General features: G+C 37.0%; 1 protein-coding gene across 2 annotated transcripts in view; it reads left to right on the plus strand.

Annotated features, from left to right (window-relative positions):
- The first annotated feature begins 589 nt into the window (after positions 1 to 589).
- cntnap2a (contactin associated protein 2a) overlaps positions 590 to 19,875 on the plus strand; it is a 386,613-nt gene continuing 367,327 nt past the window's right edge. For both annotated transcript variants that reach the window (XM_079862570.1, XM_079862571.1), the window contains exon 1: positions 590 to 982. In XM_079862570.1, coding sequence (XP_079718696.1) covers positions 895 to 982 — 88 coding nt within the window. In that variant the 5' untranslated portion in view covers positions 590 to 894. The remainder of the gene's footprint in view (positions 983 to 19,875) is intronic.

Genomic DNA, 19,875 nt, shown 5'->3' on the forward strand with positions numbered 1-19,875 from the left:
GACCAAGTCTCAATGAGACTTGGTCTGACGTTAGCCAGGCTATTTCAGAGCCACAGAGGAACGAGATATGAACACTTAGAAATACAAATATTTTTCTCATAAAAATATGCCAATTTGGTTTTTAAAGAATCTAAAGAAAGAATCAAATGAGTCAAAATAATAAAATAATCATGGTTGTTCAACCCTCTTTAATTTTTTTTTACATATTCACTATCTCAAGTTGATATCTTAACTTTGGCAGCCCTAAAAATACTTTTTTTTTTCTCACGCTGTAGATATTCCACTGGCCCTCTAGCGGATCCGTTTGTACAGTAGCTGTATGTATAGTTCTGCAGTAGCATTTCATTATAATTACTTATCGTATGACCGCCCTTGTAATTTGAGTGAACTCTACAGCCAAGATCTTGCCCATTAGGCTATCAGCGGTCCTCCAGAAACAGCCTTAGTTATAAACATAAAAGCGACCCTCATTCAAATGTAATCTATTCTCTGCTGCCCATGAGAAGGCGCTCAAAGCAATGGCCCCTGTCCCGCGAGGGCTGCTCCACTGTTTCGTGGAATGTACCAACTCGGAGGAGAGAGGGGTTCTGTGTTTATATGGACGAGCGCGAGCTGCGTGTAGTAACTTCAGCACCTGGCCAGCGACCTCCGCGAGACAGGCGTCACATACTGAAGCGCACGCCGCCACGCGCTTCGACATGGCTTGAAATACCGCATTAAAGTGCTTCACTGTAGTCTTTTGTTGTTAAAAAGCCGGACTGTTGCGCAGAAATATATCCACACTGAGTATCAGAGCCGAGAAGCGTCGGTTAGTGCGGGTCTCGCTCATTTAGAGGCTTTTGCTCTTCCGGACAGCGCGCGCGAGAAGGAAAACTGACCTCACTGTGCTCGAAGATGCAGACACCCACCGGGACCGGACTGAAGCTCTTGCTGTGGATTTTAAGCCACCTCAGCATCTCTGAAGCAGCTTCTTCATCATCCCGTAAGTTAAAGATGATTTATTGGCTCTTTTTGCAGTGGCGGGCAGCGGGAAGCATCTGGCACGCTGGCGTGCGTTAGTGAAGTCCGGTGGCATTTACTCCACAGATGTAGCTAACCGTTGTAGTTATGAATTCTTCTGAAGAACTTGCATTATTTGCTTTACATGTTGGTCTTGTGGTCGTTATATTACATTGCAGTTTATCACGGTCGGCAAGGACCAACAATCATTCGAGTCTGTGATAGAAAAATAGCACAGATATTTAGGTGGTGCTCTGGTGCAAGTGACATTTAACCTAAAAGACAAGACAATTATACGCTTTTCGGTGCAAAAAGTACGACAGCGTTTCAGTTTTGTCTAACCAGACCGGTGAAATTCAAAGGAAACCGGGGACTGTTCCAACACGTCTGTAACTAAAACTTTAATATAATATTCCCATATTTTCTTCAAATTAAAGTTGTTTATAAATGTACTACTTATCTTTAAACTTTATAAATTGTTTTCAAGTGCTGCGCTTACAACCAACCCACTACCAACACCAACAGAAAACATTACATATATGAATGGCTTTTATGTGGCTATCAAACATACATACATTTTTAAATAAATAAATGTATTTAATTAATCAATAAAAATATGTTTATTCATTGCCATCCCCCAATCACCCAATTTTATTGTAAATCCATTTTAATTATTTTTTTAAATTGTAAACATTGGGATAATCTACAATAAAAAATAAATAAAAATAAAAATAAATACATACATAGCCTACATAAAACATAGGCAAACAACTCTGAAAACAAAAGTGAGTTATTCACAATTATTTTTGCGTTAACCAAATGAAGGTGAAATGTACCATTGGGGGATCCTGTAGATGTACATTGAAAAGTGTTACATCCTTCTCTGTCAGGCATGATATTGCTATTGTCACATGTAGATAAAAATCTTGTGTGGATTTTATATATCAAACTAAACAAGAGAACCTGCTGAATCAGATGATATCAATTCTGTCATACCAACCATTAACATGGTCATAAATCAAATCATAATAAACCAGATGTGTAATTTTACTTTCTTACCATTTTCTTACCCCGGTGGTGCTCATTGAAAATGGACGATGTTACTATATAGAACGCTCACAGCTTTTCCCATTGCAATAGGACTTCTGATGTTTAAATTCATCACATGCCACATCTGAACACACTGTCAGTTTATTTTCAGAATGTAGCTTTATGAATCGTGTGTGTTAAGACAGGCTGAAAGTGAGCTGCTGGATTCCTTCCTGAGCTGCCCTTAACAATGACGCTTGTCTGTCAACATAGCATCTGTCCAACTCTTAAAGTTGGCTATTGGATGAACAAATCCAAAGTGTTCTGTCATCTGCGGTAGAGTTGTTCTTGTTGCAGTGAAAGTGTAACCTTTTCGAAATACTTTATTGGTGAATAAGTATATTTGGTAACACTTTACCTAAAGCCTTTATGTATAATGCATTATAAAGGTATGCATAATGAACGTTATAATGCATTATATTTGTTCATAAATAATTGCAACCAAAGTTAAAATGCATTATATCTGCAGATTCCTTGTAACATCTGAAACTGGTTGTTTGTCGTGTGTTTTAATGCATTATACTTTCTAAAGGTGTAGCCATGGATAAATGTATTTTAACTGTGGTTACAATAATTCATGAGATCATACAATGCATCACAAGGTGCATTACAAGGCATAATTCATGCATTAAAACTACATTTATAATGTGTTAAACATAAAGGCTTACCGTATTTTTTATTTAAATAATAAGAAAAAAGTTTTTGCAACATACACAATGTTGGGTGAATTAGGCATGGATTTTAATATAGCCTGAAGCGCCCACCACTTTAATATTACTACATAATTTAATTACTTGGCTAATTGCCTTGCAGAGAGTTAGCACTGCAAAATCAATAGAGTCAAGGAGAAATTGGTTCTTAGAAATAATTGGATGGTAGGTCTTATAATATAAAATCCATGTTTGTTCTGCAGCAACACCTAAAGCAGTTCATAGTCAACCAATTTTCGACCGTGAGAATTATGAATGACTGATTTCACCGATGCTGATTTATTGCACACACTTGCTACAGACATGCAAGTAAGCGAAAAGGTTTATCGCCCGGACTGACTTCAGGTAGCCAGGAATAATAAGATTAACAGCCTGGAATAGTCACTCATTTAATGGACCAAAATTAGAAGCAGCCAAGACTCACTTGAATAAAAGGTGCCAAAACAATGATTAATCAACAAGATTGTTCTTTTTTTTATTTTATTAATCTTTAAAGCTATGTGGCTACATGTGGGAGAGAAACTAGTATAGCTGAGATAGTCGATTCTCCCTCTGACAGATGGATGGAGGTTTGAGATACATTTTGCAAATGTTAATTGAGCTGCAGAGGTTTTTGAAATCTCTTCCTCTCTTTGTTAGCCAAGACCACCGGAGCATTTGATACAAACATCCATCTCCCTACGAGCTCTCGCAGGTCTGATTAAAAAGAAGAGGTAACTGGATTGATTTGGCTTAAATGGGGGACTGCTGCTGAGAATGAAAGTTAGATGGAGCTTTTTCTTGTTCACTTCAGTTTCACCACAGCAAAAAAGTCAGAATAATTTCTAATTAGTCCAGGCAATGGATGACGTGATTAGTGCGATTTCCTTAATCACGTCATGTACATGATCGGCGCGGCTTGCTGTCAGATTTTGTTCTCTCTGTAAGAGCCACACTGAGTCAAAGTGGCAGCTCAATGACCTGATCGGGAGCAAAGTTATCTTAGTGGAATGTGAACATGTCATTGTGGATGTTGCTCAGCGAGCGAGACTCCTCTGACTGAGATTCATCTCGAGACGCTAATTAAAACTGTGCTAATCAACAAACTGTTATTTATTAATATCTTCTTTGGATATACGATGTCACCCTAATAACGCCGTACTTCTGTCTGTTAGATGCAGCAATTGCTTAGAACAAATGTTGTTACCCATAATCAAGTAAATGGATTTATTTGACAGATAGAAACAAAGGACTTGCAAAAAGCATAGCAATTAAGACCTAGACAATACAATGCTAGGAAAACACTGAAATGAAACCCACTCGTCTGGTTCAGTTCTTCAGTTGCACACCCTATGGGAAAACAAGACTGCTGCCTCAGGTTGCAACGCTTGGTCAGCTGAGTTCAAGCCAATTTGCTTGTCCTTACAAAACAAGGTTGATGCAGCTGTGTTTAAGGCTACTTGGTAAGGTGAATTTAATGCAAAAGCTGCTTTTTGCATTCGTTTATTTCTTTGTCTTTATAATTGTTATGATGTCTCATTTCTCTATCAAAACTTTTCACACTTAAAAGCAAATGGCAGGCATCTGTGCAGGCAGTCCCTGAAAGATTAATTCACTTATTTCTGTTAGTAAATTGGCTATTAAGGGACCTTAAACAACAACTTGAATGCAGTGCCAAGCTGAAATAACAACATTTGTCTTTGGCGGAGGTGCGCAGATTCTACAATCCTCTAATGAGCTGCTTTTCTAGTTTTGTATGACTGATATGAAATTGATTTGAAGGGGAAATGCTCTCTAACAAAGCGGTTTGTCTTGTATTAATCAAGATGAGTTTGTACACAAGGCCAGAAAGTCAAACTGACCTTTTAAAATTCTCTGTTTGTTTTCGTTTTGACATTAAGCAAATGCAGTTTGTGTGGTGTTCAAGACCTTTCTATATTAGTCAGTATAGCAATCATGTTACAAGAGAATAATCAGAGAAGATATGAGGATGTAGGTCGAGACAGTTTAGATAAAACCCCTAATGTATGTTATTGATTATCCACTACTTTTTGCATGATTCTGGTGTATATGTACATGTAAATGCAGTGACCTTGTTTATAGGGACTGTTCACATGTAGAAACGTGTAAATCACAATTTGAGATATGAAATTGCAACTGTGAGAAATAAAGTTGAAACTGTGAGGTATAAATTGAATGGTTGTCAATGTAGAAAGATGCAGTTGTGCGAGTCGCATTTAGGATAATTAAAAAAGTTGCAATTATAAGATATATAGTGAGAATTACAGGCAAGATATAACAAGATTTAAGATCTTTATTATCATATGTACTTTAGTACAATTACTTATTTTGTCCTTTCTTCAGGGAGGGAGGACAATAAATTAAAAAAAGGAAAAAAAAAAAAAAAGGAAAAAGAGGAAAAAAAGCATAAGGAACAATACATTACAAATAAAATAAATAAAACAAATAAAGAAAACACAATAAAGGACAAACCAGTAAGAATAGCCTAAACGATACACAACAGCAATAATGCACAATACAGTAAGAGACAATACACACATGCAGTATGAATAAGAATAAACAAGCAATAAGAACAAAAAAAAAATCCTCAGTATGAAAATAAAGATGTAGACTAATGAGTAGTGGGGCAAAGTGATTTTTTTGATAACATCACAAATAAAAGGAAATTAGTCGCAGTTCTGAAATACAAAGTCGCAATTGTGAGAAATAAAGTTTCAGTTATGAGAAATAAAGTTGCAAATGTGAGAGATAAAGTCACAAACAATTAAAGGCAAAGTCATAATTATGAGACAAATAGTCATAATTCTGAGATACAAAGTTGCAATTGTGATAAAGTTCCAGCTATGTGAAATCAATTTTGAGAGAGTCGCAATTGTGAGATAAAAACACAATTGTGAGAAATAGTTGCAATTATGAGAAATAAAGTTGAAAATGTGAGATATAAAGTCACAATTACTAGCAAAAGTCACACTTCTGAGATACAAAGTCGCAATTGTGCGAAATAAAATTGCAATGATTTGAAGTTGCAATCAAAATAACAATATCACAGTTAAAAAAAAAGTTGGTCGGAAGGATTAAATACTGTATGAAGTTGAAATTATAAGAAAAAGCATTGCAATTTTGAGGTAGAAATTTCAGTTGTGAGATACAGAGTTGCATTTACAGGAAATAAAGTCACAAATGTGAGATATAAAGTTACAACTATGAAGTCAAATTTGTGATAAAGTTTCAATTATGAAAAATAATGAAAAATAATAGGTAGCTGTTAAGTCACAATTGTGAGATTTAAAGTTGTAAGAAATAACTTGAAATTACAAGAAATAAAGTTGGAATCACAAGATATACAGTAACATCACAATTATGAGAAATAAAGTTTTTGTTTTTTTCTTATGAGATGCAGTGGTGAAATATAAAGTCACAATTACCTATTTTACTTATGAGGTGGAAACAAGCTTTCATAGCATCATGGTATATTTAAGGGTTAAAGCTTCACATCAGTGAAACTATTTATATAGACCCCCCCAATATTTTTTGATAAGCATTTGTCAGATCAAAACATTTCCTTTGCCAGACCTGAGCTGTGTCTGATCGACTTTTCCCCCTCGAATAACACAGACAAACACACACCGATATCTTGTTATTCTCTCTTTCCCTCTTGCTCGCTGTCTGACTCTGTCTCTTATATACACACACATATGCTATTTTTCTCTCTATCTCACCCACACACTTCTATAACGCACACATATAGAAGTATTAAAGTACGCACACACACGATTTCTCTCCCTTTTCTCCAGGCAGTGGAGATGCTGTTATGACTATAGGCTCTAGACACAGGAGTGAGCTTTTCATCTAGTAGCACAGTGGTTGCTACTCCGAGTGCATTTGCTCTGGTCTGCTAGCAGGCCAGTAATAAAGCGAAAAGCGCTCCCAACTCATAGGCATACCGCTGTGAATATTCAGTATCAAAATTATATAGTCTCATATAGTCAACATCTATTTGAAGGAAAAACATTATTAATCCTGCATCAATGTTTGTGTGTTAGTAGTGCTATTATTTATAGTGCTATTATTTTAAGTGCCATGACTTAAGCTACACTCATTTTCCATGCACTTGTTTTAAACACACCCTGATGTATTGATCTTATTCATTTTACATGTTTAATTAAACAATCAAGTTTCACTGCAGGGGTCAAGGTTTGGCAGTTGCCCCCTGCTGGTAGGAGATGTAACCGCACCATTCTGGGAGGCAAAAAAAGAAAGAAAAAAGAGTCTTTCTCTATTCTAATGTTCTATTCTAGTGTATGTATTCATGTTTTCTGACTAGACAAATTTTTAGACCTCTGTGGTCTTTCCCAACAATATATAAAGAAACAGTATTTGGGAGCCCTGAGGCTACAACCAAACAAGCTGATTCTTATGAAAGCCAAATATTATCTAATTGAGATGTGGAAATAATGTTTTGGGGCTGCTTTGAGATTTTTACGGCTTATTAGCTTATGTTATAAGACAAATATGACCACATATTCAATGCTCTAATGACATCAGTGAAGTACATTTATAATTAAACTGTATATCATAGTTGTGAATGAAAAAAATACATTTCGACTGCTACATTAGAGGGCTCTATGCTAAGATTTTTGAAAAAAGAAAAGAAAAAAAAAGATACTGGCACATAGGCAGGACACAGACAGCAATTTCTGCTGCACTTATTCCGCCACTGGATGCGGGTAAAATCCAGCACACAATGTAGAAATGAGCCATTCACAATACATGTCACTACCAGGGTTTAACGGTCTGCTCTCTAATGATGACCTTGGATTACTATGGTCAGAAATGTTGATGATGGAAATTGGAGCAAATCTCAGGGTGAAAGAGGGATGAGCAAATGTCCATATGTGTGTATGTGTTTAGGAAAAGTAAGCAAGCTTAGAGATTTAGAAACTGTAGCCTCTGTAGAAGGGAATTTGTCATGCTGTAGCTGGTTTCACTAAACAAACACACTCCTATACCTTCGGGGAAATATGCAGCCTTGTTTCCGCAATAATAATAGGAGTGTTCAAGGGGAGATTATCCATATCATTGTGCCAGAGTATCCAGCCAAGACATGTATAGTGTTGAAATCCACAAAATATAAAATCACGTCAAGATAACGACAACTAAAGCTTAAATTAAACAATCTTACTTTGGTTGTTCTCATCATAAGCATATAATTACACATTATTTGTAATATATGATTATACCCATGGTGGTTAATAAACAAATAATAACATAAAAGTGAAGTAATGAAGTGCTGTTTCCAATCGCACCAATGAATTGTTCATAATAAGAAGGTATATAATTTAGATTTCATGTATATAGGCTACCGCTCAAAAGTTTGGGGTCAGTAAGATTTTTGAAAGAAATTAACACTTTTATTCTGCAAGGATGATCAAATGTGACAGTAAAGATGTTTACTATTGTTACCAATTTCTATTTCAAATAAATGCTGTTCTTTTTATCTTTATGTTCATGAAAAATCCGAACAACAAAATGTATCATGGTTTCTACAAAATATCAAAGCCGCACAACTGTTTTCAACGTAGATAATAATAAGAAATGTTTTGTTGTGCCCCAAAGCAGCATATTGGAATGATTTCTGAAGGTTCATGTGACACTGAAGACTGGAGTAATGATGCAGAAAATTGTACTTTGCAATCACAGGAATAAAATGCATTAAAAAAACATTGTAATAATATTTCACAATATTACTGTTTTTACTGCATATTGTTTAAATGAAAGAAAAAAAAACTTAACTTATGAACTCTGAATTGTTCAGAGTAGCATAAGCCCGATAAGGGAGGATTAAAGGAAAAGGAAAGAATTTTTTTTTTTATTATTATTATTTTTTTTTATGAGGTTAAGTGCTCACGGAAGAGATGGGTTTTCAGCTGTCTTTTGAATGTTGTCAGGGATTCTGCATTCCGGATGAGGGTGGGGAGAGCATTCCACCAGCATGGAACCGTGAATGAGAATGTTAATGTTTCACTTAAATGGCAATAAAAATTACCTATGAATTGTCATTTAAGTGAAATTACTGAACTTAAATATACAAGCTTGATAAAAATGATCATTCTAGAAGAAAATTTCAGATGACACTTCATATATATATGTATTTATTTATTTTTTTATTTTTTTAATTATTATAATTTGTATTTTATTTCATGTCGCCAGTTGAACACTAAATGAGTAAAATTTGAGAATGCTTAACTTGTCTAACATAGACCCACTTTTAGATTTTGCATATTTTAAAGGCACGTCTAATCGCAGCCAGAAAATGCCTCTGCTAAGCTTTGACAAAGTGCACTGTGAATAAATAAACAAATAAATAAATAAATAAATAAAAATAATGGTCTCCTAATCCCCTAAATAACTCAGTCAGAGAGAAGGGGGGATATTAGGAAAGCTGCAATGCTTAGTGATGCTAGGCATTTGTTAAGAAGATGTGCGGTTCTGTATCGAACACGGTCATGCGTGGGTGACAAACTTTCAAACTTTTACATTTGAAGTTTTACAGAATGCTTAACTGTGCTCTTAGAGAGCAAGACGAGAGATCTAATTGGATCAAAAATGAAATCAAATTTCTTCTTCTTATCACATCTTATTTATAATTGAATTTTTCATCAAAGGCATAGTCTGCTTATTCTTTGGTGGCACAACCCATCAGCATGTCATTTTAAAAATGTAGCCTGGATGTATCAAGTACCCGGTCCAATGACAGATATTTAGTCATTTCTGCTCTTCTAAATATTTTATCAGAATGAATTTTTATTGATTGCCCTGCAGAAGTGCTCATAATCCTGTAAATTTGAGTCCCTCTGTTCTTCCTCTCTGATCTTCATGTACGCTTGCATGCTCTGCATCTGCTCTTCATTTTGCTCAGTAATACATGTCAAACATCTGACGAATGGCACCAAAGTTCATCTCTCAGTCTACTACTTGGTGATTTATCCTCAGGCTCATGAATGAATCTATGGGACAATTACTAATGCACTATGCTGTGCGGAGTGCTGCGACCCATGCGATTCTTTGGTGTAATGCCAGTGCTGGGATATAGAGCGTCTCTTCCAAGTACTCGCCCTGCACAAATCAAAGCGAGCCATGCATAATAAAACAAAAGTGCTGCCTGTATGTTTTGAGGCAGTACTGTCCTATCCTGTGATTGGCTATGACAGTACCCCCCCAATTCTCATTCTCTCCATTGTGGTCCCTATAATAACCTGAAGTGCAGTGGACTGGCTCAGGCGGTCATGGGGAGAAATCGCTCCGTATGCTCCTGCAGGTTGCATCTCCATTCAGAGGTGCAGGTTCTTGCCTAAGAGTGCTCATATTTCTCTTTTCTTCCTTGTCTCTAATGTCAGTCTCTGCACACTTCACTCCTGCACGCTGAATATCAATGGGCCTGAGCTGTGGCCGCCTCGGAGTTAAAGCAGGAAATTATCTCCCTCCTATAGATGTCAGCTGCAAATGGTCCTTGCTAGAAGACAAACAACAGGTTACATGTGACCAAGACTGTTGTGATCCTTAAATGTTTCTTGGGTTTTTATGTTAAAATTGTAAGGGGTGTTTGTACATGTTTTTTTGTGATGAATCGAAAACGGTGATTCTCAACTGCTTTTCCGCTTCAGCTCACATATTTTACACTGGAAATCAAGAGGCGAACCAACACAGTACAAAAATCATACTCTATCATTCAAAGGTTTGGGGTCAGACTTTAGGTCAGTAAGAAATTAATACTTTTATGTCTGAGCCTATAACCTCATGGGCCGCGCTTTGACATATTGTGCAGTTGTGCTGCAGGCGACCCGAGTTCAAGTCCTGGGTCGTGTCCCCCTCTCTCTTCCACTTTGCTGCTTATCAATTCTCTTTACTGTTGTATCTCAATAAAAAGGCTAAACACATGATAAATTAACACTTTTAATCAGCAAGGATGCAGTAAATTGGTCAGAAGTGACAGTAAAGACTTTTACAGTGTTACAAAAAAAATTCTATTTCAAATAAATGTTCTTTTGAATTTTCTAGAATCTTGAAAAAAATATATCATGAAATAAGCAGTACAACAGTTTTCAACATTGATAATATGAACTGTATCTTATGGAAGCTTGTTTTCGCCACTGAATAAAAAATAAAGGTAATTGTGACATTTTTCCTCAGAATTGCTTGATATAAACACGCAATTGCGAGTTATAAAATCAGAATTATGAGATATACTTTCAATTCTGACTTAAAGTCAGTCTTTTTTCCCCTCAGAATTGGACTTGGAGTTATAAAGTCCAATTCTGAGGGGGAAAAAAGACTGACTTGAAGTCAGAATTGAAAGTTTATATCTCACAATTCTGAGAGAAGTCGGAATTGCGAGATATAAACTCAATTGTGAGAAGAAAAAAAAAAAAAATCGGAATTGTGAGGAAAAAAGTGAATTGTGAAAATACACATAAACAAGTCACTTTATTAAAATACAAAAAAAAAAAAACCAAAAAAAACACATGCAAAGTGACACTACGTGCAAATACACAAATCAAATTATAACCACGGACAACCCCTCCCGTTTAACAATCCAACAAAACAAAGGGAAGAAAATACACAAACTACTGACATACAAATGTACGTACAAGATAAGATTCTACACTTGTAATAAACAAAAGTACACATTCATAAACCAAAATAACAAATAAATTTACTCAGGAACAGAATTAATTCAATATAGACAAAACTCAAAACAAGAAACATAAAACGGCAAATTATGCCAACAAAAGCAATTCAATTGAGACCCAGGCAAAGCAGCAGTGCAGTCACATCAGTTGGTTTAAATCCCGTAAATAAATGACAGGAAACCTTGGACATAGTCACACCTGCAAGAGCCAGTGCACACCAGAGAGAAAACCAGAGGATGCGTCTCTCCTGCCGGCCACAAATATACCAATGTTAACATCTCAATCAAGTTCAAAGTTTGAGATTCAAACCCAATGCTACTACACCTACCGTTACTCACAACATGAAGTTTACAATGGGCAGCCGCAGGACCCATAGTGATGCATACCTGGCCAACAAACCACTCACATTTTTATACTCCCCAAACTGGGCACTGATAGGCTCACAGAGTTGGCATGACACCAACCAATAACAGCAAGGGCAATATATCACCCTGCTACATTCGGCACTGATAGGCTCAAGGGGTTAGCATGACACCAACCAATAACAGCAAGGGTTATACATCACCCTACTACATATATATGATTGTTTGTTACATTTTATCAGTTGTGTTTACTATTGTTATTTCCCTGTCGAACAGACCTGCAATTCACTATTCTAAAGTAATATAGCTGTAAGCAAACTGTAGCTCTGCATCCAATTAAACAATTGTGTGGACTTTGCAAAACAAACTAGCTTTCAAACTACTTATTCAAATCATGCTTTCTAGCTCTTTCCATTAGCTTTACCAGTCATCATGTACCTTTTTCATGGCTACATAAACAGACGGACATGTGGAGGATTTCAAAGTGCTCTACTATCCCTCACTCGAAAGCTCTGAGAGCCACTTATGGCTTTATATCATTTACTAAGGTGGCTAGAGGGGTAGCTGCCCATTAGCTTGCAAACTAATTTGCTAAGTAAACAGTGCTGCCTTGCTTATCTCTCTCATGGGGGGCAGCATTTAAAAAATGCTTCTTGACTTGTTTATACTTGTCGATGTATCCCAAGCGAGTGCCCTGCTTGGTCAGTGCGGGGTATTTTTAGAGAAGCGCTAGTTGGTGAATAGCATGTGCCAGCCAGAGCCATAATGGGAGATGGAGAGGCTCTTAGTACACTACTAAAGGGCCATGTGTTACACGCAACCTCACAGAGAGAGCATGTATGTGTGTGTAGGGGGGATGTACTCAACTGTACACCACTATCTCATGGAATAACAGACAGTAGCACCTACTAACCTGTCCAGATGACCAGCGGCACTTAGCGAGCGGTCGATGAAGGCACACAAGCATACTGTTTACAAGTGCAGGCCCTGTCAGACCTAGATAATTAACACCACAACTTAAGATTAGAATAAAAATGCGTAATTTGCATTCAGCAAGCTGTTTAGTGTCCACTGAGCGCTTTGATGATTATTAGCATATTATGCTTAAGAGTGGTGATATGCTGGTCTAACAGCTTGCTGTTCAGGATCAGTGCAGATTTTTCCAAATCTCCAAAAATATAGCCTACCTATGCATAGAATTTACTGCAGTTTCCAGCTGAAATGAACATTAGAAGTAGTAGAACACCAACAACCTTTATTCCTTTTCACACAAATTATGAATACAGGGGCATATTATCGATTAATCAAGGCTTATTTTTGCAAGGTTCCTTGCACAATACTATGTTATTACCTCAAAACAATTCTACAATAGTGCATGATTTGTAGGGCTGTAATCAACCAAAGAAAATCTTGGTCGACTGAAGTCCTGAAATTTTCGACTAAAAATCGACTAAAAATTACGTTAGGAAAAAAAAACGTTAAATTAATTAGCTGCGCACTGTGCGCCTTGTTGCCTTGTTGTCCGCCTAAATGAATTATAAATAAACATAAAAAACTAGTAGGCTATTTGCAGTATATTAAATCGTTTTTGACCTAATTATTTTGCACTGAAATGAGTCTGACACACGAGTCTGTCGGCTCTGACAGCGTTGCATCATGTGCACCTGCTGCGCTATATCAGAGCCTATGATTTACGAAAATAGTACTATGTTGTCAGCTAGTGATATCATCACAAGAACTTCTGAGGAATATGCAACATAATTTAGACAATTTTTGTCATATGTATTATAATAACTGACAGACATCATTTCAGCTCGCACAGAGCGAGGCTGAACATAGGAGCTCAGCTTCGTGGCTGAGACACGAATAGACTATTAACTTAAAGCTTTTACTCTTAAACACAAAAGGCACGTCCACTTTAATAAAAAAAGAATATTTATTAAACAAACCAGATCAAGTAATAATATTCAGCAAACCTTCTAGTAGCCTACTTTCTTCAATCTGTCTCTCTTCTCCAGTGGGTTGGGCTAATCCAAAAGAAGTGAAAACAAGGGGGGTGTTCTGAAGACAGACTGTTACCTGTGAAACAGGGGTGCTCTGAAAACACCCCCATTAGCAATTAGTGCTTTCCACCTGATGAAATGAACGCGGCAAAACTGATTAAAGGAACGCGGCAAAACTGATTAAATGAACGTGGCAAAACTAATGAAATGAACGCGGCAAAAAAATCGACCAATCAGAATTTTGGTCGAGCCAGAACGTATAGACCAATAATCGACTAATCGACTGGGAGATTACAGCCCTAATGATTTGTAAACTAATACATTTTGATGCTGATATCACATAACTAGCTCCATATGTATGGCTTTTCTGATGTAGTAAACTTGCTCGGTAGCTCACCTGGTACAGCATTGCTCTTACAAGACCCATGAAACACATGTTGTCAGTGCTCAAAAAGTGTAGAAGCCAGACAAAAAGGTGTTTGTTTTAACACTATTGGTTAGGTTTAGGGTAGGGATTAGGGTACGGTAGACCATTATCCTTTTAGCGTCACTCACCGCATATTTCATTTCTGAACTGCCGCGATACGTACAATAACCAACTCAATAAGAACAGATTCACATTCATCTATTTCAGATAAAACTGAACGCACTTTAAGCGCCACATTTCATTTACGAACTGCTGCAATTCGTATAACAACCTAGGTAATAAAATGTTGCCAGATTCATGTTAATCAGTTTTGGATAAAACTGCTTTAAAGCGCCACTCACTCAAAGTGTCATGAAACGTAACAAGAAGCAGCAATGTAATATCACTTTGCAGAAATGTCGCCACAGGCATGTTTTTTTTTTCATTGGGCCTGGGTTGCTAAAAATGTTGCAAGGGTTGATGTGTCCTACAGCTCTCATTCAGTCTTTTTAGATCCTCCTCAAACCTCTGCCAAGTCTCTATGCTAATCGCACATCCAAGTTTAACCACACACGGGACCAAGTTTAAGTAGTTCTGCATTATTATTCAAATATATCACAACCTGCTGTAGCAGGAGTCTCAGGGGAATCTCTGCCCCCTCTCTTGCAAACAGCCATAAATTAACACACTTAACTCTGGTACATATTTGGACCCCCCTGTGTGAATCTGTCTCAAATTGAGCTTGTTAGGAGTTATGTATCGTTGTTCCTTTTCGTGGTGGAGCAACAAGATTCTTCTGAATATGTAAACACATTTGATATATGAATGCCAAGATGTACAGCATATTCCAGTCCTCAATGAGACTTTCATACATTTCTGTATGATTCTGAGATTGTGCTATTTTATACTATTAGAAGAGGACAGGGAGAAGATTAAAAACACCTTTCAATTTCTGCTCCTTTTTGCCTGCAGGGAGGAAAGAACAAATGCCTAAAAAAGAAAAAAAAATTCTTAGTATCAAAGCCACATTCATTTAAAATGTGTGTCTGCTGGGTGTACCTGCCAAAGTAGACCTATCTGCATATAACTATAACTACAAGCTATAGGCTTGTGTAACTACATATAGGGTAAGATGGGGTATTTTTTTATATACCACCCAATACTGATATCAGGAAGTACTCACATACCATCTGTTGTTATAGTACAGTATATCTGTTTGGCACCATGTGAAATGTGTTAACTTCTAAATCTAACTTTTGTGGTTACTGAAATGTTGTAAAAACTTACAGCCTGGTTATTATACAATATCATGCACAGATTTAAAGCTGCCTGAAACTCAAGGTGACACTGTGTTTTGTTTGGTTTTTGCACTTGCATGAGTTTTAATAGCCCTTGATTTACAGACAGGTACATAATACTGTCAGTTGAAGCTCATGTCTAAAGAGAGATAGATGCTTGTTTGCACTGGACTGATATTGCAGAAGGTTTAGATTAAACAGTGAGGTCAACTCTATAATTAATAAATAACTTGAAATGGAAGTAGGTAATACAATTAAAATGCCTGCTTTGAAATATGGATTTTGTAACAAATAATGTTGTAGGAGAAAATTAATCAAGCCTCTTATCCAATTATACAAAGCTCTGACGTTTCAATCAACTTCATACCTTGGGGCTTCCCCTTTTAATTATGTTTGGTTATAGGACCTACAGGTAAATCTTAAAAGAATTACTGTAATATGAGCTGCCAGAAGTGCACATAGTCGAAGGTTGTCAACTTGGAAGACTGCAAAGATGTTCGGAGAAATTAAATTTTCAAATTCATTCAAATTTAATATGCATAATTAACAGACCTTTGGATTAGAAATGTTTTTTATTTTTTTTAATTTTTTTTTTTGCCATAGTTTAAAGGAGAACTCGGCAACTCTAGCGAACTCTAGTCACTTCTTCGCTGATTTTCCCTTTTGTTGTCGCATGTTTTCCCCACGAGCTCCCCCTACAGATGTGGGGGGGCGTATATGTCACAACACGGTCGTAAAAAACTCACTTGCGGCGGCCTCCTCCCCCTCTCTACTGCTGCTCATGTGCGTTTGTTTTGATCGGAGCAAGCCAACTGTATCGTGTGGAGCTATGTCTACCGAGGTGGGTAATCTGGTAATACATCATACATGCGTGTGTGTTTATGTTGAATTGCCGTAAAGCGATTCGTGTTTCGCGCTCGTTCTCGTTCTCGTTCTCGCTTCTCACGAGACTTCCAATTTCTATTTTGCCGGGACGGTAGTCCCCAAGTTGCAAGGTTGGTTTTCCGCCTGGGAACCCTGGGGGGAGCGGGGAAAGTCACCAATATCACCAGAACAGGTTGTTTAACCATCCAAATGATTTCTAGACAGTTTTATTAAGTTAAAAAAGTTACCAAGTTCTCCTTTAATATGTTTAGTCATATTTCTTGTCTTTTAACATTAACTACACCCAACATTGCTAGTGTTCCATTGTGAATAAAGGGGCATAAATAATTGCATATGCAGCATATGCAATTATTTATGAGACAGAAACCGTCGGTTAATAGTGTGTACATCTTAATTGTGAAATGTTAATGAACATGCCACTTTGCTTTTTAATTGCTGGAACATAAAGTGCTTCTTACTCATAAAAGTAGGCTAACACAGATTACTAACTGATTCATTATTAAGAAAGTATTGATATTATAATAACCTAATTTACATTTATGACAGGTATAATTCATTTTACAGCAGTACCCATTCATTTAAACGGAATCTGCAAATGTCAAAATGTGACTGATTGACCATCGTAAAACTGATTCACTGACGTCAGGGTCTTTATACTGTATGATTGGCTCACAGAACATGTGACAGACAGTTACGCGTTTTCCAAAGAATCAAATGCCCAAGTTGCAATCTCCTCCTTTAATAAGAGAATAACTCTGGTACGACGAGGGATTTTAGCATATACCGATACGAGAAACATTTCCTCTCTGCAATTGTGCGTCCCGTATTTCTTTAGTTTATTGGGAATCAAAACTAACGATGCCCAATTCGCTACTGAATCACTCTTTTGAATCAAACCGGTTAACACAAGACACAACGGTCATATGAATAGATTCAATTGATTATGACATGACAATACCATGTGTTTTAAATATGTACAGTAATACCATGTAAATCGTTTTGTAGTGGATACACAAAGTGCATCTGATCTGGGATAGGTGAATATGAAACTGTTTTGATTTTAGCCCAGTTGTAACTGGTTAGAAGAACAGTATGAGTAGTATGAGGCAACCCTCATACTAGTCTAATTGATTTTAGAGTATGTAAGTCTGAATGTAGAATAATTTTATTTTAAAGCGATCCCTACTAATATAGCTATGTAATGTAATGCATCTAGAAACGACTATGAGAATACAATTTTCTATTTCCCATTTGGGTATTCTTCATGTTATGAAAAATGACTGCTGTATGATTATATTCTACGTGCCAGTGCGTACGTGTGAATCAACACAATCCCAAAAGACTTACATTGTTCATAAGCATTTCTTTGTTTTTCTTTTCCCACTAAGCGGTACCCTTGTGTATTGTACCTCAGACAAATCAGCAAGTTACAGAATTTTAACTTCAACAACTAGGTCAGCTTATGACTGCCTTCCACTTGCTCTGAGCAAACATAAAACTATGAATATTTACAGATGATGGTATTTCTTCAATTTTTGTTTCTCTCTCGAGGTGTGGGCCAACAACAATTCTTCTGTATTGTATTTCTTGTATTATTAGTGTAGGTGTATGTCTGGCTAGGTGTTTACTAAAATCATTGGAATTCAGTGAGGGAGTTTAATACAATATTTTGGCCATTGTATGTTTACTTAAGCAATATGTAGATGTTTTAGCTTGGTTGTCTGCACTGCCGCAAGCCTTCTAAAAGGAATATTTTTCTTTCCATCAAAAACAAAAGGTGATGGTGAAATTAAAGGTGACATATATTGCCCCTTTTCACAAGATGTATTATAAATCTATGGTGTCCCCAGAATGTGTCTGTGAAATTTCAGCTCAAAATACCTCCCAGATCTTTTATTATAGCTTGTCAAAGTTGGCCCTTTTTGGGTGTGACCAAAATCGCGCAGTTTTTGTGTGTGTCCCTTTAAATGCAAAGAAGACGGCCGATCCTTTACATGAGCTTCGGATACAATAACAAAACACGCGATTTTCACTCATCCAAAGTCTCAGACGTAACCAGTAGCGGAGTGAAGCCTTATGGAGAAGACTCAGGAAGAGGTTACAACTTTTAGACTGCACCTGGACGTTTCTGAATGGTTACTGGATACATGGATGTAGTTGTTGTGGAGTTACATTGATTAATCTCATCGACTTGCATGTACTGTCTGTCATGTTTAACTTTTACACAAGTTGACACAGTTCCCTGAGGTCTTTATAAGACATCTGTGACATTTTTTGGTCAATAGTGTTCTGTGCAGCCAACAACAGAACAGTTTGCATGCTTTGCTCAAACTTTTGCCATTGCGTTAGACCTGGTTACACTGTTGTTGCTTGCGTAAACCAAATGGCGGCACAGTGGGTGGAAACGTGCAGATTAAGGGGCGATAATATTATAATAAGATCCCCTTCCTAGGTCAGAAGGGGAGCGAAATCGGCTTCATTTTTGAAATGCTTGCAGAGAAAGGCTTTTTCACGTTTTCAGGGTTGGTAGATGCACAGGGGACCCTATTATAGCAATTAAACATGGACAAAGTCCAATTTTCATGATATGTCCCCTTTAATGATTTTGACAAAACACTTTGTGCTACTTTTTTCAACACAACGCTACAAGTAAAAAAAAGCACCATAAAATGACCCCCCCCCCCCAAAAAAAACCAGTCCATATGGTTTGTTTGCGGTGATTATCATTAATCACTAAAAATCGTGCACTTGTCCATAAAAATAAGACATGACATGCTTGATTTGTGCTATAGTGGAGATTATGATTTTCAGTTAAAGCACCAGGTAAATCATTTGAATTTCATACATGTTGTAAGCTATTGAGATTCACACATTTCTCCTATGTTGGGAAATCATGTTACCTGAGTAAATGCCTCATTACTGAGAATTACCAGGCAGTAAATAACCTCGTGGCTCCTTGTAAATAATAGAGGTGTGTGTTTGTGAATCTCTGAAGTGCTGGCAGTGTCCTGACTTTGCCTCTCCAGCTCTTCAAAGGCGTACGGCTCACTGTGATGTGCTCGGCTGCATCACTCACAGTCCCGTAGAGCACCTTTGTGAACAGTTGCTATGACAGTCGCTCGAACAAGACCTTGGCACACAGATTTTCAGGTATGATATATTGAAGAGGTGCAAGTCATTAAAAACCCCTCACCTCTCCTTCAGAGCAAACACACACATAAGAAATGAAAACATCCTCAAGGGTTAGTGTAGCTACAGAACAGACCACATTAAACAGCACACTATTAAACAGGAAGGCAAGCCTGGTTGTCACACTAATCCAGTAGATACTTCTCAAGTTAGCATTATATTTTTGAGATTCAGTTTCTGTATATGAAGAGTTCATATGCAAAAGCCTCTAAGTGCCATCTGAGATTTTCTTCTAGAATGATAA

This window comes from Squalius cephalus (assembly GCF_949319135.1).
Source record: "Squalius cephalus genome assembly, chromosome: 25".
NCBI classification, from domain to species: Eukaryota; Metazoa; Chordata; class Actinopteri; order Cypriniformes; family Leuciscidae; genus Squalius; species Squalius cephalus.